Source organism: Typha latifolia, chromosome 15 (genome assembly GCF_019914945.1).
Source record: "Typha latifolia isolate L0001 chromosome 15, TyphaL0001v2, whole genome shotgun sequence".
NCBI classification, from domain to species: Eukaryota; Viridiplantae; Streptophyta; class Magnoliopsida; order Poales; family Typhaceae; genus Typha; species Typha latifolia.
This window is the reverse complement of record NC_133100.1, coordinates 6,728,724-6,754,348: the sequence shown is the minus strand read 5'-3', so window position 1 is coordinate 6,754,348 and position 25,625 is coordinate 6,728,724. Positions and strand designations below refer to the sequence as shown.

Below are 25,625 nucleotides of genomic sequence, written 5' to 3'. Positions count from 1 at the left end.
TATATAGAGCTATTTTATTCATATACGACTATTCTTTTTTTTTTTAAATGTCTTCTGCTTTTATTATTTAAAAACATTCGAACTAAAATTTTAAAAGTATTTATATTTAACGTATTATATATTTTTTAAATTAAACACGTTTTACTCCAATACTTATGTAAAAATTAATTTACTCTTCTATAATATTTTGTACCAATTCACTCTATAGGTATATGACTATTAATGTGAAATTGTTACTAAAATACCTCGTTATAATAAATTATCAACATGCCAAAATCACTGTTCTCCCGATTTGTTTAACAAATATATAGTGCATTTTCGTAATTTTGACGAGCACTTTTAATTGGATGAAAACTCTAAAGTGATAAACATAGAGATTGAATTAGTGAAAAAAAATGCATAGTTAAAGTGATTTTATGTATAAATACAATAACTTTAGTGGTGTTAACGATAAAAAAAAAGGATAAAATATATGCCATAAAATATAAATGTTTCTAAATTAAGATTTTTTAGGATCACATTCTATATTTTATTTTATCTATTTTGTAATCTACACTCTGTCTTTAAGGATTTTAACATCATGAGTTAATTTAGATGGTAATAAAAAAATATTTTATTATAATTTATAAGTACTTAAATTACTCCTATCTTCTTCATTATTTTTTTTTCTTCCCAAAAAAGAAGAAAGAGGAGTAGGAGGAGATGAGGAAAGGTGGTGGTGGCCGCAACGACGACAATGATAATGACACATAGTGGAGAAGATAGGTGAGAAAGATGATAGAGAAATATAGAAAATAAAAGGGATTGTCGGTAATATTTTAGTAATTTAATCAACGTTAGTTACTTAAAATAACGCTATAGTGTTAAATGAAAATTATAGAGAAATATAAGGAGTTGAGTTATAAAATGTTTGAGGTAAAATATGCGTTGTGATTTCTAAAACTCCCTTCTAAATTTTAACAATTTTAATTATAAATTTCCCTTGCTTCAAATAAAAACCTCCTTTGGCCCTTGGGCCACCGCGGCGCAAAAGAAGAGAGGAAAGATGGGTTCGGCGCTTCTGCCGACGCTGACGCGGAAGCGCGAGGTGGACGTCATCATCCGCGACACCCTCGACAAGGTCTTGGTCCTCAGATTCGGGCGCGCCTCCGACGCCGTCTGCCTCCAACTCGACGACGTCGTATGCTTCTCTCCCCCAAATTTTATCCACAAGTCTTGTTTCCTTACGCTCCAATTCAACAAATTCTCTTCGAATTTTCTGCAAGATTACTTCTGTTTTCTTTTTCTTTTTCTTTTTTCTTCCTTCTGCTCTTGTCATAATTGTTGGTTCGTTGCCGTTGCAGCTCTTCAGAACTTCTCAAGACATTTCGAAGTTTGCAACGGTTGCGTTAGTCGACGTAGATGCTGAGGAGATTCAAGTTTATGTGAAGTATTTTGATATTACATTGATACCATCAACTGTTTTCTTCTTCAATGCGCATCACATGAAGATGGATTCGGGGTAAGTAATTTATATTCCAAAGTATTTAATTGTGTAAACATCTGATTTCATTTGTTTTCCTTTTCCTTGTTATTATATGTAAAAGATTGCATCTTGGGTTTTTATTCATATGTTAGTTATTTTTAATTTGATTTAGTTTTGCTATATTTGCTATGACGACAAATAGCCAATCGATCAATCTAATGACAAGCATCGTGAGATCCATTGAGCTCTGGTTTGTTATATTTCTAAATAAGTAACCTCCAATCAAACTGGTCGGCCTCAGAGCTTCTCTCAATAACATGGAGACAAGCATAAATTTATCATTTATGACTAAAATAATCACCAATTTACTTATTTAAATCTACTTATTTGGCATTTAAATTAGCATGGAAACAAATAGGGAATTCAAGTCTTTGCAAATTGATCCCAGATTATCCCAAATTTGGCCGAATCAGTACGAGCTGACCTGTTAAAGGATACATCTTCATGATCCATCTGATCATCAATTTCACTTATGCAAATTTATTTATTGTCGTCCAAGTTTTGGTAAGCTTGCAATATGTTTCATCATAATTCCTTCATCTAAGAGGTAGTCTACTATATTTGAACTTATTTTTGTTTTCCAATGATCTGCTTTTGTGAGCATCTATGTTCTTCTCTCATATTTTAGTAGCTAGGACTTCTGCTAACTGCTATAGTTGATTATCTAGGACTGCGGATCACACAAAATGGATAGGTTCTTTTCACAGCAAGCAAGACTTTATCGATGTAGTAGAGGTGAGAGTAATTACAATAGACTTTTCTTTCATGTTGTTTTTACAAATTTGTTGCTCAGTTCCTAGTAGGATGTGTGTTAGTTGGTAAAACTTTGAAGGTATGCTTGCTAGTTGCTATAATCTTGGATGAGTGAAAGAGGCAAATCTCAAAATTCTTCATTCATGCATTAACTCTAACTAGGTAAAGGTTGGTCTATATATAGGCTTTACAATGACAATAAGGAAATAGAACCCTAAATAACTAGAATAAATAAGTACAACTCTAAACACCATAAATAAATAAATACATAATAATAATAATAAATGACTTAAGACTAAATTCCTGAGGAGGGATCATTAGTTGTCTGTGCTGCTGATACATGTGCATGTGTGATATATTAGTGATGCCCACATCAAAAAAAATTTTGTTGAACATCTAGCTAGAATTTCCACTTTAAGCAAAATTGGATCTTCTTGTGGAAAGCTCTTCGATTCATACCTGGCTTCCATGGCAAGCCTCTGCATGCCACTAACACGCATCGCACCTTTGACACCTTTCTAATAAAAAATTTAGTGTAATTAAACACATTTTTGGGTCTTTAGCACGTCAATATTTAGTTTTTGATTTGAATATATGTATTAAAGCATATATTAGAGTCTTTTATCTTTGAATTATTTTTTTAATGGACATATTTTATTAAAACTATAGCAATAATCAAATATAAATATTATTCAATAGATAATATGATTGAATAGATTTATTAAAATTAATATTATTGAACACTCCATAAGATTAAATACTCCATAATATAATTGAATTAGAAAAAAGTTATAAAAAAAAAGAGCTCCACATAACATATAAGGCTTGTCACATGATAAAAAAGAGTCGATATAATATTTTAGATTCACCACTCTAATGAATCCGTTTTGGATCAATAAAACTCGTTTCGAACCTCACGTGACCTGTGCCAGTCGCCACAGACCTTGCTAGTATGACACGGGTTGGCACTTACTCGTGCTGGTGCAGCACACATCAGTGTCTGTCGGCATGGCTCGACATGGGATGTGCCAGCGCACCTGTGTCAGTACGGCATGGGTTGGCACTCACTCATGCTAGTCCGGCACGCATCAGGCCAATCGGCACGACCATCATTGGAACTAACAATGTGGTAGCATTGTATACCTTTGATATCCTTTACATCAAGGAGATGCCACAATAGACTGTATACTGATAATATTAGGAGTTTAACTTTGATAGACAGTTGCATTATCGTCGGTTACATCTATAGTAAATAAATATTTGTAAAAAAACATCCTATAATAAAATATATCTCTTTCTAGTTGGAGCAGCTACAGTATTACCTTAATTTCCCATTCTTATGCAGTAAGATTTTTTTCATTACTTTATGAAGTATCTGAGATGCCTTACCTAGAATTCACTGTTGACGTTTGCCCATGCACCCCAAATGGCATGATTTCAAATTATTAAAAAAAAAAATGCTTATCGGAGACCTCTTCTGAACATTGAATCAGTCTATGTACCATTTTCCTTTGTAGTCCTGCATCAGTGGGAACATCATAGACTACAGTACCCTTTTTTCTACTGTTAGGTGCATTACATAGAGTGCAGGGTTGGTAAATTGTGTATCATTCTCATCAGGTGAATTCAACTGCTTGCATGACCAATAGCAGATATGGGAAATATTCTGCGATTCTCTGCAAAATTCTCATTCTTCTTTTACTGAAATATTATTGTTTGGGAGGTCCTTTAGCTAATTCCTCTGATCTGTCTGCAGGCAATATTTAGAGGAGCAATGAAGGGGAAACTAATTGTGAATTGTCCACTTCCACCTGAGAGGATACCCAGATTCCAGCTTCTTTTCAAGGACTTGTAAAGGTTAGGGAAATCCAAACTATTTTTATTTACTAAGCCTGCAAACTATGTACATGCTTGCAAGATTATAAAGAGAATGCAGCAGCTTGTTAGCTGCGACAAATGCCGCAATTTTTCCTTAAGATGCGCAAAAATTATTATTTTCATGGATGCGTGAAAAGTGAAAAACATAGCCTTCATCCCTCTTACTAATGTTTGTATCAAACTGCTCAATAATTGTTAGATAATTTGTTAGGAAGATACCATTCATGTCACTCTTTTTCTGTTGAAGTTCTTCAATATTTTACTATATGCTATCCTGAACAGTCCTTGCACGGCTCTGAATGCCGTGGGAAGTTGGATTTATCCAATCCACAGGATAGGAATACAAGTCCACAGAAACTACTATAATATGGATTTATTCCTTGTACCCTTATCTGGGCCTTGAACAGTGGAGAAAAAATAGCATGTCTTTATCTTAGAATGAACTACGGGCTGATAAGATTCCTCCTCCTCAGCAAGAAAGCTATAATTGGGGTTGGAATAAAGAACGTTATCCGATACTAGCCATCTCTATTTGGTACACAATGAACCCCTTTATCATATATTTGTAGGTATATTTATATATTTGATATCCTACTTCTTAGGTCGTCTAACAGGCCAAATTTATCCTTATAAGAAAATTCTTATCAGAATTTGAAAATTTTCCATTTGGCATCCTCATATTTTGAATGTCTAAACAATAAGCTCAAAAATCTAATTTCTAGCTATCAATACTTCAATAGTCATCTACTGATCTTTATTGCTATTCTTTGAAAGGAGTCTATCATGTCAGTAAAAGCCTGTCAGGTTAGGATGATCATAAAAAAGGGTATCATTTTGGATCCAATCATACAACTAAGAACAGGACATAAAATGTAATAAATCAAAAAGAAGCGGTGTTAAATACAAAAAAAAAAAAAAGTTTCTTTAGCATCCATTTTATTGGTCACTAACTAGCTTTGTTCCAAATCTTTTTACCCTTCGAGCTTATTATCAAATGGAGTTTAATTTATTGTAGCCCTAATAAAGATACTGAATCGATCAGTATTTTTTTGTGCGATTCTAAAACACTGATCAGTTCAGTGTTTTATGTATATAAATTTTTTTAACTTAGTTTTTCAGTGGTTAAGACAAAAAAAATATTAAAGTAAGTTTAAGTTGTCAGTCTATTTCCGCAAAAAGAAATATAAAACGGATTTAGTTTGGTTAAAAAACTCCACTAATCCAGACATGTTAGTCGAACCGAACGCCACGTGTCACCCATAGAAGAGAAAGAGAAGTAAAGTGAAAGGGATGACGACACGTGTCCGCGTCAAATTGGTGGTCAGGAGTGGTGGTGATGCAGTTAGCTCCATTGGTGAGCCCAAGCGGTGGAGTCGGTCCTCCTCCTCTATATAAAACCTATATATATAAATAATTAAAAGTTAATTACTTCTATAACCATCTAATATCTCTCACCTCTCTAAATAACCATCTCACCCTTAAATTATTTTCTCTCTAAAATAAGAGTAAAATAGTTTATCTAAAACTAATCAGGTGACATTTGAACACTAATGAAAATTATATGTTTGGATTAGGGAGCATAGGTGTAATTATCTCTGTGATTAACTAAAATAAAAATAAAAGGTTAAGATGTGGGCCCTGCTGATAGGAGGAGGACGTGGTGGTGGGCCCCGCATTCTGTCTCGGTTGTGTCAGGCATAGTTCAGTGCGGCCGAGGAGTTGTCGTCGTTTTCTCCCGTACACGTGGCAGATAAGCGGTTCGACGAACCTACTCGGGGTTTGAATTATCAGCAAGTTTTCATTTCACACCCTGCGTTAATACTTAATTTTATTTTCAGACCCTTTTCTAAACTATCTCTAATTTAAGCTATGTACACCGACAAAATGGGATTTATATGGCTATTATATTTTTTAAGAGAGGAAAAGGAATTTAATAACGTCATAATTAAGCAATTAAACTGATACAATACGAGCGTTTTTTAATCCTCTGGCTGTAATTTTCATTGGCAAACCAAACGACCACGTCAATAAATAAATTAAAAAATTAAAAAGTACTCAAGATTTTGGCAATAAAGGACAAACCCATCTGTGATGACAAAAGAAATGCATGCATGACACTCTCCTGTGTAAGATATGTATATATATATATAGTTTAGCTCAGGTGTCCTTTCTTTTTTTTAACCTCAAATGCTAGCTCTTTCCCTTCTCCTTCCCTTGTCCTGTGACAGGCAAAGGATGCTATTTTGAATCATCTCATACCCTGGGCTAAGATCTTTTATCTAATGTGAATGTCTTGACTCACTACTTCTGACCATAGTGAATCTATGTGACATGTCAATAAGTCTAAACCATTGCATACATACATATATATATATATATATATACATGACCACCTGCCTCTCTCATGATTACTTAGTTCTACTCTCTCTTTCAATTAATTTTAAGAAAATTTGTATTACCTTTTTCTTTTTCAGTGTTGTGCTAAATATGCGCGGAAAATATACCGTTGTTACTTCTGTTAATTAAATTTAACTAAACTTTTAAATTTGTTTAATTATACTAAGACGATTACTAAAATATCCTTACTTGATACCTACCCAACTCAAAATATTCTATCCAACCCAAAATACTCTTACCAAATTATATTATCTAAAAAAGCCTTACCCAAATTAAACAAAAAAAAAGGAGAAACACACTATTGGATTCTAAAACTCATTGTGCTCTAAAAGAAAGGTGAAAGAAGAAGAAATAGATATTTTATATAAAAAAAAAATAGTTTGCAGTGGATGAAAAATATTCTCATATATACAAATGGTGTTAGTGTTAACAGTTAACCTAACACAGGGTCTTTGTTGCACATATTTAATAAAACAAAGGGCTAGATTTCTAAATATTAAAAATGCAAGGTGTAAAGCCAAAAGGCAGTGTTATGTGAGTATAGGTCTGGGACCATGCATGATGACTCTCTTCTTTGGCATATTCACTTGTAAACCCTAATTAATACTGCCATTCCATTTCTGACAGTCAAAAGCTCCCTCTGTTGGATGACTACCTATTTAATATCTTTGAAGAGATGGGCATCCTTTGTGAGTTTTGGCAAAGATATGAAGAAGTCATTGTTAAAACTACATCTGAAAATGAGACATGCATGATGGTCATTGCTACAAGAGTTAAAGAAATTAGAGGTGTTCTCTAAGTGAAGCAAGGTCTTTGACTTGCATAAAGAGTGTCCACATGGGAAAGGAATAAGTTGAATATATAGTATATAGTAGAGGATGAAGGTTGAAGCAAACCTTGTGACATTTAATCTGATGGATGAGACTGGATTCACTCTTTATGATTCAACTTGCAGGCTACTCTAACCTAGACTAGTAGTGTTCAATAAACAATTTGTACCTCTAGAAGATCCCACTTGACTACCATGATAAATGTGCTTTAAAATTGTGAGCATTCTCGTGCTATATTGACTACTAATTATGTAACACTGGGCAAATCAAATGGACCATAGATATGAACTTTGAGATGGCATTCCTCAGTGAAAAGGAAATAGAAATAGTTAAAAGATAACTTAAGTGGCATTACCTTTGAATCCAAGTAATTAACTATTATTAATTGGAGGTCATAATCAGGCCCATCTATACCATCATTTGAATTTACATAGCCCCCTCTCCAAGGGATTCCCATCTGAAGCTTCCCAAAATTCACAGCAAGTGAGTGAACCTCACATGCCATAACCAACACTTCAGTAGAACCTTTTTAAGTTAGAACAAGAGTTTTAGTAAATAAAAAAGAAAGAAGAAAAAGAAAAGCATCATCTAGCTCTACTTTGTTTCTCCTAAAGAAGAAGAAGAAATAAAAAAAATATATTACTACTAGAATAACAACAATAATTTCAAAATTAGTAGGCAAGTAATTATACCCTTCTTCTCTTTCTTCTATGACCATGATCAGCTTCCCTACTACTACGCACCCTAAGCCTAAGCATCATTCCACACTGTGAAGAGAGGAGTACCATGGCAGACACCCACATTGCTACTTCTATTTGCCATGGCCTGCACTGTAGTAGGCATCCAGTTGTTACACCCATCACTCTGCTGATCATATCCATTGCTCTCCTTCATCACCCCGCTCGACGTCGACGACTGCTGCGAGAGGTAGTAAGCATACATGCTCTCATCTCCATAGCTACTACTCACTTGGTTATTATTATGGCTTTGATCCACCACCATTGTGCTTATGGGCATCAGATAGCCATTACCACCGCCACCGCCACCCATAACACCTTGATAGCCACCTCCATTGTACATAACTGAATTAGACCCGGTGCTATGCTCCATGGAAGTTGAATCCAAGCTCATTAGATTGTGATGAATTCCCGAGGTTTGGAAGAAGTTATGGGTGTTGTTACCTAACTGTAGTTGTTGCAAGTCCTGCAGGCTTTGCACCGTAGTCACGACGCCGTCTTGCTCCTGCTTGCACCAAACCCTAGGTTGGCCGTAGGGATAGTGGATGCCGATAGGCTGCGGTTGTTGAAATGCGATGGTAGGCCAACCATGGTGGTGGCTGTGGCTGTGGTGGTGGTGGTGGTGGCCGTAATTGCTCATGTCGTCCTCCACGTCGGTCCTGCGCCCGTCGACGCTTGTCTCAGTGTGCTCAGACACGTCTTTGAGGCGCTTGGCGGCGCCGCCGATAGGGAGTGTGCTGCTCTCGAGGATGCTGTTGACGTCGTACCGGCTCATGTCGAAGTTGGTGACGGCGTTGAGCCCTCGGAATTTTATCGCCGCAATGTCATAGGCCTCCGCCGCCTCCTCTTGGGTGCCTATGTATCAGTATGTATGCATATTTAGGGTTGTGACAATGGAAGTTAAAGAGGTAGGAGGAGTATATATACTTACTAAATGTTCCTAAGTAGAGATCTTTATTTCCTGCCACTCTTCCTATTCTTGCTTGCCATCTTCCATGCTGATGATGCCTATCAAATAGTTGAATACAATGCAGTTCATAAAATAAAAGGATAGATATCAAAGAAAATGTTACTACTTATAGTAGGCATTAATAAAAGCTAGGAATGTAAGTGATACCTTGTAACTCCACGATAAATAGAAGCACCACGAGAAAATCCACTGCTCTTTCTGCACTCATCCATATATATATATATACATAAAACTTTTGTCAACCGAAAGATATTAATAATACTTAACTTTTTGTTTTAACAATCTTAATAAAATCAAAGTCTAGATACCTTCTAAGGGATGCAACATATTCCTGCCTCGTCATATGCTTCATCTCCTCCAACTCTTTCTCATAGTTACTTATCTGATATAGATTAGAATAACACCTTTGGACTATTGATAAACAAACCAAAAAAAAATCTAATCTCACTGATATGATCAAGAAGAGGAGAAATAAAATTAAGAACCTACTGGAAAATTGGTTGTTGTAGTAGTACCCCAGTACTTAAGAGCAGCCAAATCATAAGCCCTAGCAGCCTTGTCTTCCTTGTCATATCCACCTATTTGAAATCAAGTTTAGTCCCTCAGCAAATTCCTTTCACTCAGATGAGAAAATTCAGGGCAATATCAAAGTTTTAGTTGCTCACCCAAATAGACTGCATGCAATTGGAACGAGGCCCATTTCCAATCATGGCAAAAGATGCAAGAGAGGAAGTCAATTAGTATAGGTAATAGCATGTAAGAATGTAACAATGAGATAGATATATAGTTGGGAAAATACAATAAATTGTAGCTTATACCTTGCCTTCCCTTCCGTGTCTGACCTTCTCTTCTGCAACTATTATCCCATAGATGTGCCTCATACCTTCCTGTCCATCTATGCCTGTTAGGAATAATTAGGATAAAATCCCATCGATTAACAATCTTGAATTCAAATGAAACCAAGTTGCTGTTTTGGTCATAGTTGGATGCTGATTTATGAATGCATGGCAAAAAGATATTCACAGAAGAGAGATCAATTAAATCATATACATATAGAATTTATTCAAACCTCGTTACGCCCCTATAAATCGAAGTCCTTTGCCCAAAAGTATCAATCGACTTCCTCGGCGCCGCCTCCGTCACCGCAACACTTTGCGCGTCGATCTTATTCTCCGACGACGAGCTCTCCCCCGCCACCGTCACCAGTGGCATCTGCGAGCTCGACTGCGATCCCGTGCTCATCGAAAGCGACAAGCTCTGAGAGCTACTCCTCGCCGCTCCTACGCACCCCGCAATTGCACCGCAATTAGGGCTCCCTCCCTCCTCTTCGCCGCCCTTGTCATCGCCGGACGGCGGCACCGGCTGGTTCCGCAACCAATTCTTGATCATAGACAAACCAATAGTGCTATTGCTGTTGTTGTTATTTGTATTGCAATTGTCAGTGTTACGTCCATGATTACCACCATTGATATTGATTAGTCCTCCGCTCCCCTCGCTCGCCGTCATATACATGTATCCGCCGCTCCCGCCGCCGAGGAAGTCTTCGAGCTTTGGTTGGTCCTCTTCCATGGTGTTGCTTTGATTGCTACTTGATCCCACTAGTATGGATAGCTCCGAAGTGCTTCCTTTGTACTCCATACTGCCTCTCATGCTCCAATCTATAGATGAGAGATTACAGACAGTATATTTATATAAACAATAAACATAAGCAAAGTGATCGTCTATAACTATTAAGGGATATGGATCTTATAACTATACCTTGAGGAGATTGGCAGATAGGTCGGTGGAGGGCTTCCAAGGTGCCAAAAGACCCATCTGGCCGAATTAGGGTTGGAATGGGAAGAGGAGGAGGAGGAGGAGGAGGGGGAGTAGAAGAGTCCATGGAGAGGCCATAGCAGTCGTTAGATACGTCATCGGCGGCGGAGATTAGAGAAGGTGAGGGGTGGGATTGGTGAGGGTGGTCTTGAGGGGAGAGAGAGAAGCCTAACCAGTTGTTCATAGAAGCCATTAGAAGAGTTGCAACCAAAGTAAGTGTAGTGGTATAGAAAGAGAGATGGGAGAAAGGAGAGGAGGATGGTGATAAGGGAGTTGCAGAAGGGGCCGGGGGCAGTGCTTTGGGTTTTGGAAGAGAAGAGGAAAAGGTCAGAAGGACCTGAAAGAAAGTAACATTTCAAACAATAAACACACACTGTGATGACTTTATAACTATCTGCAAGCAAACAAACAAACAACACTAGTACTCCCTCAAAATGCATGCAAGGGTTTGGCTAATTAACACCAAGATTGCTAGATTATAAATGAATTAGATTAGATGTAGCAAGAATGTTAATATAACTAATGATTCTTTTATCCTAAAGGCTGCTACAGTTCAAACTGATATTTGTTGGCATTTTGTAACATTTTTGACCAAATATTTGTGAACATTGGAAAAGTGAAGTGGCCTAGCCCTTTTGAGGGGGGTCTACACTAGTATAATTTTTTAATTGTTATAGATGATATAAATATATATATATATATATATCATTCCTTTTTCTTTATTTTGAACTTAGTTCAGTTAGTTTGATTCTTGGAAATTATCAAAACCCTATGATCTCATCTCTTTAACTAAATGGCGATTAAGGGATAACAACATAGAAATGCATGATAAATAAACAACACAGAGAATTGGATGTATAGGTGATAGAGGTGGGTTCTCCTCCACCAAGCACCCCTACGTGAGGACATGAATCCTTGTCTTCCGGCTCTTAATTATGGCCTGTAAATACTTTCTTCCTAAGGGAACAAAATGCAAAAAGATTCAACTTAAATAGATCAATAAGGCCCTTCACCAGTGGGAATTCCACTTCCTAATCCCTACTCTCTCTCTCTCTCTCTCTCTCTGCACCATTATTAAACTCCACTCTCTCACTCGCTCGCTCTCTCTCTCTTTTAATCACTGTACGTCCTAGATTAAACTGAGTTAATTCTGGGAGTTAGAGAGAGAGAGAGTTTCTCATCTCGGTGTGGATGCACGGCTTGTTGAAAGTTTGACCGTCAAGAAAGGAATCAAAGATAGTAAACACATGCATGGCCTCTCTCTCTCTCTCTCTCTCTCTCTCTCTCTCTTCTTTCTCTTGTGTAATATAGTTATTAAAGCCTGCTCCACTGTAAAAATAAATGCCTCTCGGTAATCTAATCATAATCATAAAACCAACGACGAGAAGAGAGATAGAGAGTTTTAGAGAGAGAGAGAGAGAGACAGAAGTACTAATAATGGTAGAAGTAGTACTTAACAACACACGCAAAACTGTTCCCACGTGTATGCCCACATCACATGACATCGATCGTACATGAATGTACATACATGTATGCGTTTTTTGTTTCCATAGTTGTCATCGTAAATACGCAGTAAAATTTATACATCGGCACGTAAATTTTGTAAGCGTAGGTGCGTGCACCCATCCATGATCCATGCATGCATGGGTGCATCGGACCACGTTCATGCGTAGAAATTTGTATAAAGAGCCCTACATTGTGTAAAATTTTGATTCAAGTCCGGCGCTTTCACTATTCGCAATTCACAACCTATATAATATATTTAGGGGTGTAATTAACTATAGAATCAAACTTGAATTAAAATTATTTTAATTCGAGCCAATTTCAAACTAATTTCAAGCTTGAGTCTAAATAAGCAGATTAATAAGTAATTTCAAACTTAAATTAATTCAAGTATAAATCGAGCATGATCAAACTTGAATCAAGATTGAAATAACAACCTAATTGAATGTGAAGATATAAAAACTAATATAGCAATATTATGAGCATTAGATCTTTATCTAAAGGTTTATATTAGACTTATGTGTTATATATTATATAAAATTTAATACTATATTATTTTGAAATTAATTTGAGCATATTCTGTAGATCAAATTTGAATCGGATCATTTTCAAGTCAAGCTTGATTGAGACTCAGCAAATATAACTTGAGCCAAGCTTGAACCGACTTGATTATTTTGACAGCCCTCCCTACCTAAATTTCTACTCTAATTTGCACTATATATACAAATTATGTGTATTTTGTTTGTTACGAACCAGCTTGATCCGCGGTTATATACTAGTTTGAGGATGTAACTTTCGTAGGGGATTGCGGAGGATCTAGCCATTGGATCTTGCTGAATTTTTGTTGTTGCTCTTGAAAAGAGCTTTCCAATGAATCTAAGATCGCAGAGTTTAGATAACTAAATTTTAAGATATCGATAAAATAATAACTGAAGGTCGGATGAACCATAACTTGTTAGCCCTTCAATTGCTAGATAGGTGATAGGATGATTTTTCGGAGTGAAGGGGGAGAAGTTACTGCAGAAGTGGGGGATTAGGAGTTAGATGAAGCCGACCAAGAACTTGGGCGGTGGAAAGAAGGAGGTGGGAGAGGGCGTTGATGGCTAGAGCAAGAAAGAGAGAGATAAGGGCAACGATGTCGTTCCAATATCAGACAAACTCTAATTAGGGTTTCCTCCGTATATTTATAAATGCTCACTTTTGTGACCCAAACAACTAAATTAAAATCCTAACAAACCAACAATTTTCGCTGTGGTGCGTTCGAACGCACCAGATTACGTTTGAACATGTAAATTCTGTTATCTGTCATTGATTCGAACGCTCCCCGGCAAAAAAAACTTTTATTTCTTCAAGTAAAAAATTAAACTAGATAAATAGGTTCATCCTTATTAACCCAATATCACGAGTGGATCCAATCTAACCTAGTCGTATCACTGTTATAATAAAATGTTCATCGATTATAAAAAATATGTGAACTTAGATTTTAAAGCTCACTCTTACTAACTACTAAACAACTGAAACGCAAATGCTTCTACTCAGAAGATACCACACTGTCAAACTGTTTTGATAAATAGGTAACAATTATATTTCAAAATCTTGGAAAGACATCTTTCTTTAGTTACTCATTAAATTTTAATTTAAAAATAAACTTCATATATAAAAGGTCTATAAGCAAAAAGACCCAAAGAAATATCCTTATTAGGTCTAACTTCTTTCTCATGAGTTAGAGAGAGAGAGAGAGAGAGAGAGAGAGAGAGAGAGAGAGAGAGAGAGAGAGAGAGAGAGAGTTGTTGCATGCGGAGGAAAGGGCACGGTGTTCCACGGGAGGGGCGCAAGCATTGGTGGTGGAGGTGGCGAGGCGGGCGGCGACCGATACGTGGCGGTTGGTCGGCGCCAGGTTTAAATAAATAACGGTCCCTACCATGAGTGGCCAACCGCCTATCGCCTATCGCCTATCGCCTGTATTGGGAACGACGTCGCCTCCAAGGAGAGTAAAAGGCAAGATATATGTATATATATATATATAAAGGGAATAAATAATAAAGTTAAGAAGAATAAATATCCTTATTAATCCAATTTTGTTAGGCTGCTCCTGTGTGAGGATGAGATTACGAAAATGCCCTCGGAGCTCAGCCTTCAAGGTTAAAAGGACTCGCTATTATTCAAAAGCCTGGGAGTAATCGGCGGAGTGCCCGTGCCTCCTCGGTATGAATACGCGAGTGGTGTGTATTCCCATGCCGCCAAGGTTCAAGACCCAGGGGTAAAATTGTCCAAAATCATTCCTATTCCTATTCCGGGTTCCATGAACTAGGGTTTTAGCCAATTAACTAGGGAGCAATTAGCTCGCGTAATGTTTCATGACCTTAGATTAGCGGCAAAATCGTATCTATATCTACCTTTGTTTTTTCAAACACTCCGATGATTAATTATGCTAAGATTGTTGAACTATTTATTTAATCTTGTAATTTATTTTTTATAACACTTTCGACTGTCTCAATTGTCTAATATGTCATACTCTTGATAGTATAAAATAGAAACGTCAAATGACTATTTTATCCTAAGTTCTCAACTTGTTTTTTTGATAAAAATTTCGTCGACTGATGATTCATTAAGTTTAGTAATATAGTACAATTTGATAGGTCGAATATTAAAGGGAAGATAGAATGGGCAGCGAGAGGGGAGAGTGACGACCGATGAAAGGTAACGATAGTGAATGATGATTGAGAAGGATTGTAGAGAGGAGAAGAAGAGATAAAAGGGATAGAATGAAAGGAGGAGGGGGAAGAAACGTCGACGACGCCATGCCCTACTACCTCTGCTTTCCAATTTCAAGAGTAAAACTGCCCTCAATGCACATTAGATTGATCATGTGACATGTTTCGAAGGAAAAATTCAAATAGATAATTGACGGAAGAAACATTTAAAAGTTTTACATAGTTAATGATGATCAATGATTCATGAAAAATAAAATAAGATGATCTGCGTGAAGATAATAGTTTGAGAGTCGAATCTTCAATAAAATTGAACTTTTAATATTATGTTAGATATCCGGTTGATCTAAAAGCTTAAGCGGATAGCAATTGAATATTGACCCATCTACCCCCATACTCTCATTCTAATTCCACATAGTTTGCATGCAAAGTAACCTAGAGAGAGAGAGAGATTAGTTTAATGCATGCCTGTCTTTTTTTGTCTCACATCGACCCCTCCAGTTTTCCAAATCGAATCCTGCTAAACCCTAGGTGGAGTACACAACTAGTTTATTCCATTACTTCCAAAAGGAAGAGTACACAACGGAGTTAAACTAAAGAGAATGAATCCTCTCCCCTTCGATCCCCTTTTGACCTGGAAGACTTCCCCATGTTGATGAGCAGTAGGAAGTAGGAAGTGGGCAGTGGGAAGTGGGAAGTGGGAAGTGGGAAGTGGAGGGTTTAAACAAATGCAAACGAGTCCTTATTTTTATTTATTTTTAAATAGAAAATTAATTAGAGCAAGTCTTATCTGTGATGGATGGTCATGAATCCATGGGTCTATGTTGATCCTCCTGTCACACCCGCATGGGAGAGGGGAGGGGAGGGGGAGAGGAATGAGGAAGGAGAAGCATGCACACGTGTGCATGGAAGCATATATGCTGCACATAATTCCTTGCATGCATGCATGCATCAAAAATCGGGCACATGCTACAATTATATCAAGAAGAAGTTATCCATCACTATACCTACCCGAAGAAAACTAATCGTCTCTTTTGATTTTTAAATTTTTAGACTAGACTATTATTATCTACTATGTATATAGTTTGATATAAGGAATATGATCATGATGTCGCGCGTCCTTACATTAATTCTTATGGTTGCTCTGAGTCTGATTTTTTTAACAGTTCTTCCTGTGCATCCAAATTAAAAGGATCAAATTATAAAGCTAACTGTATGTAATGAATATTAAAAGTGGCTTTTTTTGTCAGCAAAAACTTCACACTCAGGAACCCACAAATTAAAGCAAAATTTGACTAGCTTCCAAATTCCGGTTCCATTACAGTAATGATTTTATCTCGATATATATATATATATATATATATGAAGAACTTTGATAACCTTTATACTGGTTTCATTTGAGTTTCTTGTGACACAAGCTCAAAAATGAATCAATAATGCGCTCCCAAATGTGCCTGCTTAATATCTTCTGTACATGAGTACGAGATAGCCATTTATCTATCTTATAGATCCTTTAGCACCGCAGATCCACCATTTGTGGAGGTACCACAGGAAGGAGGATAGAGGTTTTCCTTGACGCAATTAACAAGACCAATAGTTTCTTGGTTCCATTCTATCGGTCGTCTTCTGAAGCTCTGCAAAATTTTCAAACATCTTAAATAAATCCGAATAAGGTTGGGTATAGTTCTGAGATTTGTTACCTTAGAAGGCCATAGCTTGTCACCAGATTTGCGAGGAATAATGTGGAAATGAGTCTGCGACAACAGTAGTAACTCTGATGTGAAATGCATCAGGTAAAAGTGATATATATTTCAGTAGTAAAAGATGTTGTGGAAGTTGAAGTTTAGTACACTACTCACATGAAATATCACTTGTCCTGCAGCCAATCCGTTATTGGCCAGAAAATTGAATGAATCTATATTATGCACCAAGAGATTAAATGGCAACAGTTAAAAGACGAGCAACTGTAGGATATAAGAACTATTAGAATATAAAATATAAAAATTTATTATTCTCTAATAGCTTGAGTATATAAAACAGTTGCCAGTTTAATGAGTTAATATGGTATCAGAACAAAGATATTAAGTTCGAATTCTATCAAGCTCAAATCCTGTCAGACTCATCTGTTATTTAAAATATAAAATCTCTATCCAATTTTAAATCGAATCTATTTCTTGAGTTCGTCAAAGTATCTCTTCTTAGAAGTGAGAGAGATTATTAGAATATAAAATATAAAATTTATTGTTTTCTAATCGCTTAAATTTTTAGAGTAGTTGGTGAGTTAGTAAAAACAAAAGGAATTCTGATATTACTTGGAGGTGGATCTATTTTCAATTTTCAAAGCAAACAACTCTAGTAGTAGGCATTATGCTATTTATGATACTTCTATGCCTATGCATTAAGTGAAAAGGTGGTAGCATCATGAATCAACATAAGCAATATACCATTTCTAAAATTTTCTTTGCGGACAGTTAGTCCACATCAGGTGCTCAATTTATCACTGATAAAGCAATCATACATTTAAAGGCAAGCGTAACTATATAGTTGTATTGTTAATCACAGAAAATAAGTAAGAACAAACCTAGGAGACTTTTCATGTGAATATCACAAGCCAATTAAGAATTAAATATCAAGCTTTATTTCAAAGTCAGGATCATGCAACATTTGCTAAGGTAGAGATATCAGGTAGGACAAAGCCTCAAGTTAAAAGCAATAAAAAGCATCATCCCATAATAAAAGGTAAAGCAGAAAAATCATTCGTTTAGCAGAATCTTCCCTCTAGGCATAGCAAAACAAGTCCCATAGAAAACATTGAGGTCATGATTGTGCTCCCTGAGACATTGCGTTCGTGAACTCCATGAAGAAAAGTACCTAAGTCCTTTTGTCCAAACACTAACAATTCAAAGAAGCAGAATACCAGAATGCTATTACAGTCTGGTATTGGAAAACTAGAGGTACAAGCTTGGCTTGGCTAACCATGCCACAAGTCCTTTCCAAGGGGGGGAAATAACCTACACAATGAAGCGCAACAATATGTTTACTACCACTATGGCATCTCTTATGTGGTTCTTTTAAAAGAGCTTAACATCTTCCTTTTAAAAGGGACATTATGAAACAAAAGAATGGTAAGAACACTAATGAACGAACAATTGAGACAGAAGTCATTCTTTGTTTACTCTGTCTTCTCTAGAGATACAAGGGCATTAGCAGTACATACTGCGTACTATCTTATTTCTTCTAGTATCAAGATTCAAACTTCAAAGATACCAAAACAGTAATTGTAGGTGAGATGATACACCAATCTTTGGCCACATAGATAAAACAATCAGACAATGATAGTCATGCTGACCAGCACGACCTTGCACGCTAATAGCGTGCCCCTACATGCCAGTGACACGCCTTCAAAATAGTTTTAACAAAAATAATTAAGATATTTAACAATGTTTTTGGGTCTTTAGCACTATGATTTTTATTTGAATATATGTATTAAAACTTACGTTACATTATTTTATCTTTAGATTATTTTTGTAAATGACTTATTTTATTAAAAATATAATAATAGTCAAATATAAATATTATTCAACATATAATATGATTGAATATATTCATTAAAATTCATATTAACGATTGAACATTATATAATATAATTAAGGGAATTTTACAAATCACCCTATGTTTTATCTATTTTGTAATTTACACCTCATTTTTAAAAAATTGTAACTCGACCCTTTTTTCCGTATAATTTTTATTTAACACCTTAACAATATTTTGACTAATTGACATTGACTAAATTACTAAAATACCACCATCACCCCTATCCCCTCATCTCTACCCCTCCACCATGTTCCTTTATCTTCCCTCAACCACCTCTTCCTATCGTCGTCGTCACCACCACCTTCCCTTGGCCTCCTATTCTCCTCCTCCTCTTCTAACTATCCTTACTCGAAATGGAGCTTCGCTGAAAAAGATGAAGCGAGCCAAGCATCTCGGTCGACTTCGATTTGGAGATCAAAACCTCCGAGTTGGGCATGAAGAGGTGATGAGGATGATGAGGAGGATGGGAGAAAAGGAGAGGATGAAAAAGACAAGAGTAATTTAGGTATTTATAAATTATTCAATATATTATAAGAAATATCCTTTTGCTGGTATTATCCAAGTTAACTTACAGTGTTGAATGAAAATTATAGGCAAAAAAGAGGGGTCGAGATACAAAATCCTCAAAAACAATGAGTGAATCACAAAATAGTTAAAATATAGTGTGTTTTGTAAAATTTCTTATAATTAAAAATATAATAACATTTAACATATAATATCAATTGATGATAATACAATAATTATAAAGCATATCTAGTTGAACATAGAATGACGAGGAGGATCAAATACTTCATTTATCACATAAGAATAATTCGAGAATATTGCATTAAATACTGTCGATAAGCTTCAATCATATTGATAATGATGACTTTATTTGTCGACAAAAGAATAATATTAAAATTGATTGATAAAAATAGAAAAAACTTTAAAAAATGAGCCTCCACGTCGGCATGGCTTAGCACGCAGTTGTGCCGATCGGCATGGCTAGACACGAGATGCACCACCAGTACACCCCATGCCAAGTGTCGTGCCACCATCGGCACGACCATCATTGCAATCAAATATATCATATATGAGATTCCACCTACCACAATTAGTAGCTTTCATAATTGCACTGCTGAGAAATGGTACGTTGGAACACATGGCTGCTATTACCTGGATGAGTATAAATATATAAATCACATTCTATGCGAAAAAAAAATAAATGAGCTGAAGAAAAAAGTTCAAAATTATATAAGGAAACATTATATGCAAAAGCACAAGTGCACAACTAGCAGCTGGAGGGAAACAATATGTGAATCAATTTATCAAACTAATAGAAAACGTATTCTATAAAGAATTGATCAATGAAATGTTATATGCAGTTGAAAAATACGCCAAAATGAGTTGTTTTTTATTAAGTACCTATCAGAATGTAGATATCAATATAGCTAAATGTAATTGCCAATTCCAAGGGAGCGACATATTATTTAAAAGATGTGTTAGAGAACAAGGCAAAAAAGAAAAAGGTCCAATTGAATGGATAAATTTTTATGATAGCTTGTCAAACCGCCCTCAATCCTCCAAGAATTTGATGCAAATTCCAGACGAAGCAAAATGAAACAATAGAAGCACTTATCCTAAAGGTTGTAAGGCCAGTTGGCTGGAAAAGTAATCTACTTTCATGATTGTAATTTAGGCTCATGCAACGTAGGAATAACCCCTCTAGAAGTCCAAGAAATCTACACGAGGAAGAAGAATAAAATATTTTATTTATGTACTTGCCTCACTTATCTCTGGGACAAAAAAGTCGATAAAGATCAATATGTATTATGCCAGTAAACTATTGGCACTAATATGGTGGGAGTATCTCAATACTTCTTTATGACCACCCCATGCTGACGTGTGCCACTAGGAATTGAGCATACATTACTTTAAATGAATATAATTTGGGATTTTCTTCATCTATTATAATATCTCTTTGCATTGTGGTGCTTGATCTATATAGATTATGCTTCAAATTTTAGAAATCAAAGAGAAATTTTAATTTTTCCAAAGTTATTTGCCCTAATTCAGAAGATCTGATAAAAATTGGAAAAAAAAGAGATGAGAGAAAAATCAATTGCATATGTTACACCAACATCTAGTGTTGAAGGATTTTATATTAGCCTTTAAAAGTTAAAAGCTATTTTTTAAGGCCTTAAAAAGGCTTAAAGATTATTTATTTGACATGCTAAATAATAGCATACCGATTTCGGCACAACACGTGCCAACAATATGCACTACGTTGAGGCAATGTTGACACTCCCTGTGCCTTTGGCACGACAACCCTTGTTAACTCCATGAGTAAGAGAACAGTTGTGGTGACAAGCAAGCGGACCGGTAAAGATCACTTGCCCCTTTGATAAGCAAGCGGATTTATAAAGATCACTTGCCCCTTTGAACTCTAGACATCATATGATTTTATTCATTTCAAAGAGTTTTGGTTTTCCAGTGCTGATAAATCTTTTGAAGAAAGGACCTAAATATCCATAATTAGCTATAAATATTTTTGCTAATCATAGTGGCAATTATGAAAGGGAAAGTTAATATCCTTCACAGATATGAAGCTTTCAATTCTTCATAGAGAATGAACACAAAATTGTCTCCTTGGAGAAAAAAAAAGAGCATGTTTCCCATTTCAAATCTTGTGTTACTGAAGCTATAATTTCCTGGGTCTTATTGTCTTAACTATGGTCTAGGAGTCATTCCATTAATACAATGAACAAAATCAAGCAACACTTAGTATAAAAGGAGACGAGTAACTTCTTCAGAATTTCATGTTTCAAAGTTGACCACAAGTCAACATTCTGTACAGATTTTGTTGCTTTGTCAGATTTAACCATCCTCTTCTATTTCTGTTAAAGATTTCGTTCTCTTCTTGTTAAATTCATCGTGTAAACTATAAACTGCCTTTTATATTCCATATTCACTATCCTAGCCTTCTACTCTTTCATTTATCATCAACTTAATCAACACAGTTCTTTGTTGACCATCAACACTATCAAAACCTCAAGGCACATCCTTTATACCTTATTATTAATTAAATTCAATAAAATTTGTCATCTGGATATCTTCTATCATCTTTCTGAATCTTAACATAGGTAGTGAGAATGCAAGGGAAGTCCTAATGAAAAGTGATAACAAGACCATTCACGTAAGAGACCATGAAAAACCTCTTCTTAGTAAGGATTGTTTACCATGAATTTACAAAGCAAATAAACTTATGCATCACGCAGATTTAAAGAGGGTTTCTAAGGCAATAATTTCTGGAAGAAGCTCTCACAAATTTCTGCCTATAAGTAGTAGATTTCTTCATATATTTGATCGCCTTTATACTTCACATCTCATCGATTTTTTAGAATAAAAAATGGAACTAAACATTACATGTTTTCATCTAAACTGGTTAAATAAAATAAGGCACCAAATATTACCTTAATCATTCACCTGAAGTTACAATAGTCAGATGTCAATAGTATTATGATATTTCTATATAATTGGATGATAACTATGACAGGAATCCATTCAAATGATTTATTGAACTTACAGGAGGAGGAGTTGCTTCCAGAGCCGGATAATGACATTTTGGAATGATAAGAGAGTGCCTACATAGAAAATAGAAATGTGAAGACACTATGGCATATACTCAAATCAGTCTGGAATTGAATCAGAATGAACAGAGCAATTCTGGTAAGTATTATGAGTGACTTGAAAGCAATGTATATTATCATTTTCAGGGCCTACACCTTCCATGAAGAATCTAAGAGATTTAACAGAATTTCGATTTCATTTTATTTCTCAGAAAACCAATAGTACCAAAATAATTCAGTTCCATGAACTCAAAGAAAGCTCAAAGAAAAGTTCATTCCCTTTGTCTCCTATCATCTTCTAAAACCTAAAAGGAAAAGAAAATTAATTAATTTGATCACCCCCAATGATATGTAAAAGATCTTCTCCAGAAGATAACAAGCTTCTTAATGCTTATTCTATCCAAGCCTCATAGTATCAGTTTCAGCTTTAATTTAAGCAAACAGTCATGGGCTTCCAATTCGGCATTGCAGTGATTTCGGTCTTTTCATCCTTATCTTTTTCAATTGAAAAAAAATCTATACACAATTTCCTTAAAACCACAAACACTGAGAATATATCTTGAAACACTTATATATATCTATTTAAACTAGTTTTATGTTGGGTATCACTATTTTTCAGGTTGACATCTACTAAAATAACAATGACAACAACAAGAACAAACCATGAATCTCAACTATTTGAGGTCGGATATATGGATCTTTTTCCTCCGTTTAGCTTCATCTACCTATTTAGTGTCAGATTCTTTGCTAAATTGAATGCTATTATATCCTTCACTGCTATTTCCTCCCATTTCATTTTTTGGTCTTCCTCTCCCTCTTAGGGCTTGGCATTTATTAAAATAATATAGAATGTTACGAACCAGATCTGAATAGATCCGTTAGCAGAAATTTTTTTAAAATTTTTATGAGTGATAACCTCATAAATTTCAGATCTAATGACTTTAAAATGAAGTAATTCCAATGTTAGGATGAAAATATATGAAGGAAAGAATGGAAAAAGGTTGAAACTAGACATAAACGAGTTAGTAGTATTATATTTATAGGGAATATCAATCAAGGAAAACAAGATTCATCAATTGATGTGGCACTAGAAAAAAAAATGAAAAGGTTACAAAATTTAAGATCTTAAATTGCAAGTAATATGATCAATAAGTTTATTAGGATTTTAACTATTTCAATTTCTGTTCCAAAAATAGAAGCTTCTATAAGAGGAAAACAAATGCTGAGAAAACACCATCGATAATCATCTAATGGTTCCAGAGAACTAGTAGGATATTGAATTGACCTACAGAGAATTAGTGAATTACCCATCTAGCATTTTAGAAAACTAATCATCAGATCATTCATAAAACACCTTACCCATAGGTCAACGGATTAGAATCCAAAATGCATAGGCATATGTCATCTTCATAAAGCTGAAGAGAAAAGAGTCAAAAGACTAAGAAATCAGTACTGTGAAAATTGGCAACAAGTGCAATACTGCTATCAACTTACATTTTCTTCTTATATAGTTGATGCTGGATTTAAGAGTAATAAATTTGCAAGCATGTCCAGGTACTAGATCATTAGAATTAAATTCTAAGAGAGAAATAAAACCAGCTAGAATTCTAGACATGCAAGAATCTGGACTTTGAAGGAAGACTGTTCTACCGAGGACTTTAGCTCATATTCCCACAAACTGGTCCTATTTTTAGACCATTCATAATTTCGTATGGCATAACAATTGTTCAAATATAGTATACTGCTAACATGATTCTTCCAAACCGTTCTATCAAATGATTATTACAATAGGATGGCTAACCACCTATACAGTTGTTATTTTTGTGTGATAATACTCCACAAAAACACTATGATACTACTATGAATTATAATTTCTTACATCATGCTCACTACTCCATAAATTAATCTATAATCTAATATTCCTAATGTGACAAAGCTTACCCCACAATTTAGTCTAATATCAAATAATATCATCAGTATATAGCATGGAACTCATTACTCGCAGGCAAAAGTTTAGCCAGACACAGTGACTATGATTTTAGGTTTTTTTTTTCCCGCAAAATTGTTGGCCCAAACCCCGCTGAGTTAGGGGATCCCAACATTTTGGTTGATTTCGACCACAATGTTGAAAACCTTGGTATTACTCCTTCCCTAGATATCTAAGCCAATACTGCCGTCCAATTTTACTTCTCCAAATCTCATTCACTACACGCATGAAATATCTCAAATGGAAAACCAAAATTTTCTACCTTTGATACTAGCCATTCTACACCACAGTGGTCTATATTGTGCAGCTCTTCTATTTCTTCTACTTAATTGTGCAGTTTATTTATTCGATAAGCCTTAATTAGTTGGATAATCAAAATCGGAAACCGACAAAACTTTCAAATATCCAAGAATCCTATCAACAAAAAAAGCAAGAATAACCATATCGAGGAGGAGATCAGACACGAGAAATCAAGAAGGGAAAATACGGAAAGGATACCTTAAATGCCGGGGATTCACCTCGAGTAATCATACAAAAGACGCATCCCTTCTCCTTGCCCCCTCCCTCCTCCTCCTCCTCCCCTGCCGCCGCCACCCCATCGCCCGCGGCGGCACAGTAGGAGATGGACACGTCGGACAACTCGGATGAGCTGGCGGTTGTCGTACGGAGGTGGGAGGAGAGCACAGCGATGCGGCGGTCGGAGGCCATCCTAAGCGAGATTGGCGGCGGAGTTCGAACTCTGGCGGAGTCTGCCCATTGTGACAGTGGTCCTCTCTCTCTCTCTCTCTCTCTCTCTCTCACATCTCATCTATTTCTGAAGTAAATAAAAGGGAAATTTTGCATCTAGAACCCTATATTTCAAAAGATTATTATTAATAATAATAACCTCCTTTCTATTCCCCAGCTTTTTGCAAAACGCTCCTCATTAATTATCTTTTAACGTAAGGAGGAAAACCGACAAAAACACGACCCTTTGGCATTGGTACTTCTTAGATCGAACTTAAAAGCGTTTCCAGTGGATGACATAAAACGTAGGAATATTTGGTTTTTACTTTCATTAAATTCTCTCTCTCTCTCTCTCTCTCTCCATTAAAATAAGACTAAAATAATTCTCAAAATGTCTAAAATTTATACTACATGTATCTTATTAACGGAAAAATCAAACAGACAACTAAAAGAAAAAAAATTGATAAGAAGATCTATAATTAAATAATAATAATTTAGAGGGCTAAATGTAAGCTTATTTTATTTATTGAGGCTGTAATTTTGCCCTATTATATAATTATTACTTAATTTTGTTTTATTGAGGGTGTAATT

The 25,625-nt window shown here is 35.6% G+C and overlaps 3 protein-coding genes across 6 annotated transcripts; 1 reads left to right on the top strand and 2 right to left on the bottom strand.

Annotated features, from left to right (window-relative positions):
• Window positions 1-972: 972 nt before the first annotated feature.
• Window positions 973-4,235, top strand: LOC140801550 (uncharacterized). Its single transcript, XM_073156704.1, has 4 exons — window positions 973-1,180; window positions 1,344-1,501; window positions 2,194-2,260; window positions 4,035-4,235. The coding sequence occupies exons 1-4, from the start codon at window positions 1,046-1,048 to the stop codon at window positions 4,131-4,133; spliced, it is 459 nt and encodes a 152-aa protein (XP_073012805.1). The 5' UTR covers window positions 973-1,045; the 3' UTR covers window positions 4,134-4,235.
• A 3,674-nt stretch (window positions 4,236-7,909) lies between these two features.
• On the bottom strand, window positions 7,910-11,098 carry LOC140802189 (AP2-like ethylene-responsive transcription factor BBM). The gene is made up of 9 exons (XM_073157632.1): window positions 10,849-11,098; window positions 10,160-10,748; window positions 9,909-9,991; window positions 9,756-9,764; window positions 9,580-9,668; window positions 9,399-9,472; window positions 9,238-9,288; window positions 9,052-9,128; window positions 7,910-8,975 (listed from the first exon to the last, which is right to left on the bottom strand). Exons 1-9 carry the CDS (start codon window positions 11,096-11,098, stop codon window positions 8,134-8,136), a joined length of 2,064 nt encoding a protein of 687 aa, XP_073013733.1. The 3' UTR covers window positions 7,910-8,133.
• Window positions 11,099-16,398: 5,300 nt separating this feature from the next.
• On the bottom strand, window positions 16,399-25,101 carry LOC140802065 (adenylylsulfatase HINT3). 4 transcript variants are annotated; one of them, XM_073157484.1, is made up of 7 exons: window positions 24,807-25,101; window positions 23,681-23,736; window positions 22,279-22,336; window positions 19,802-19,868; window positions 16,979-17,034; window positions 16,820-16,893; window positions 16,399-16,753 (listed from the first exon to the last, which is right to left on the bottom strand). In XM_073157484.1, exons 1-7 carry the CDS (start codon window positions 25,014-25,016, stop codon window positions 16,732-16,734), a joined length of 543 nt encoding a protein of 180 aa, XP_073013585.1. In that variant the 5' UTR covers window positions 25,017-25,101; the 3' UTR covers window positions 16,399-16,731. The 4 variants fall into 4 exon arrangements, with proteins under 4 accessions (XP_073013585.1, XP_073013584.1, XP_073013587.1 ...); XM_073157483.1 differs by having other exon boundaries at window positions 16,820-16,873; XM_073157486.1 differs by lacking the exons at window positions 19,802-19,868; window positions 23,681-23,736 and having other exon boundaries at window positions 16,820-16,873.
• Window positions 25,102-25,625: the final 524 nt, after the last annotated feature.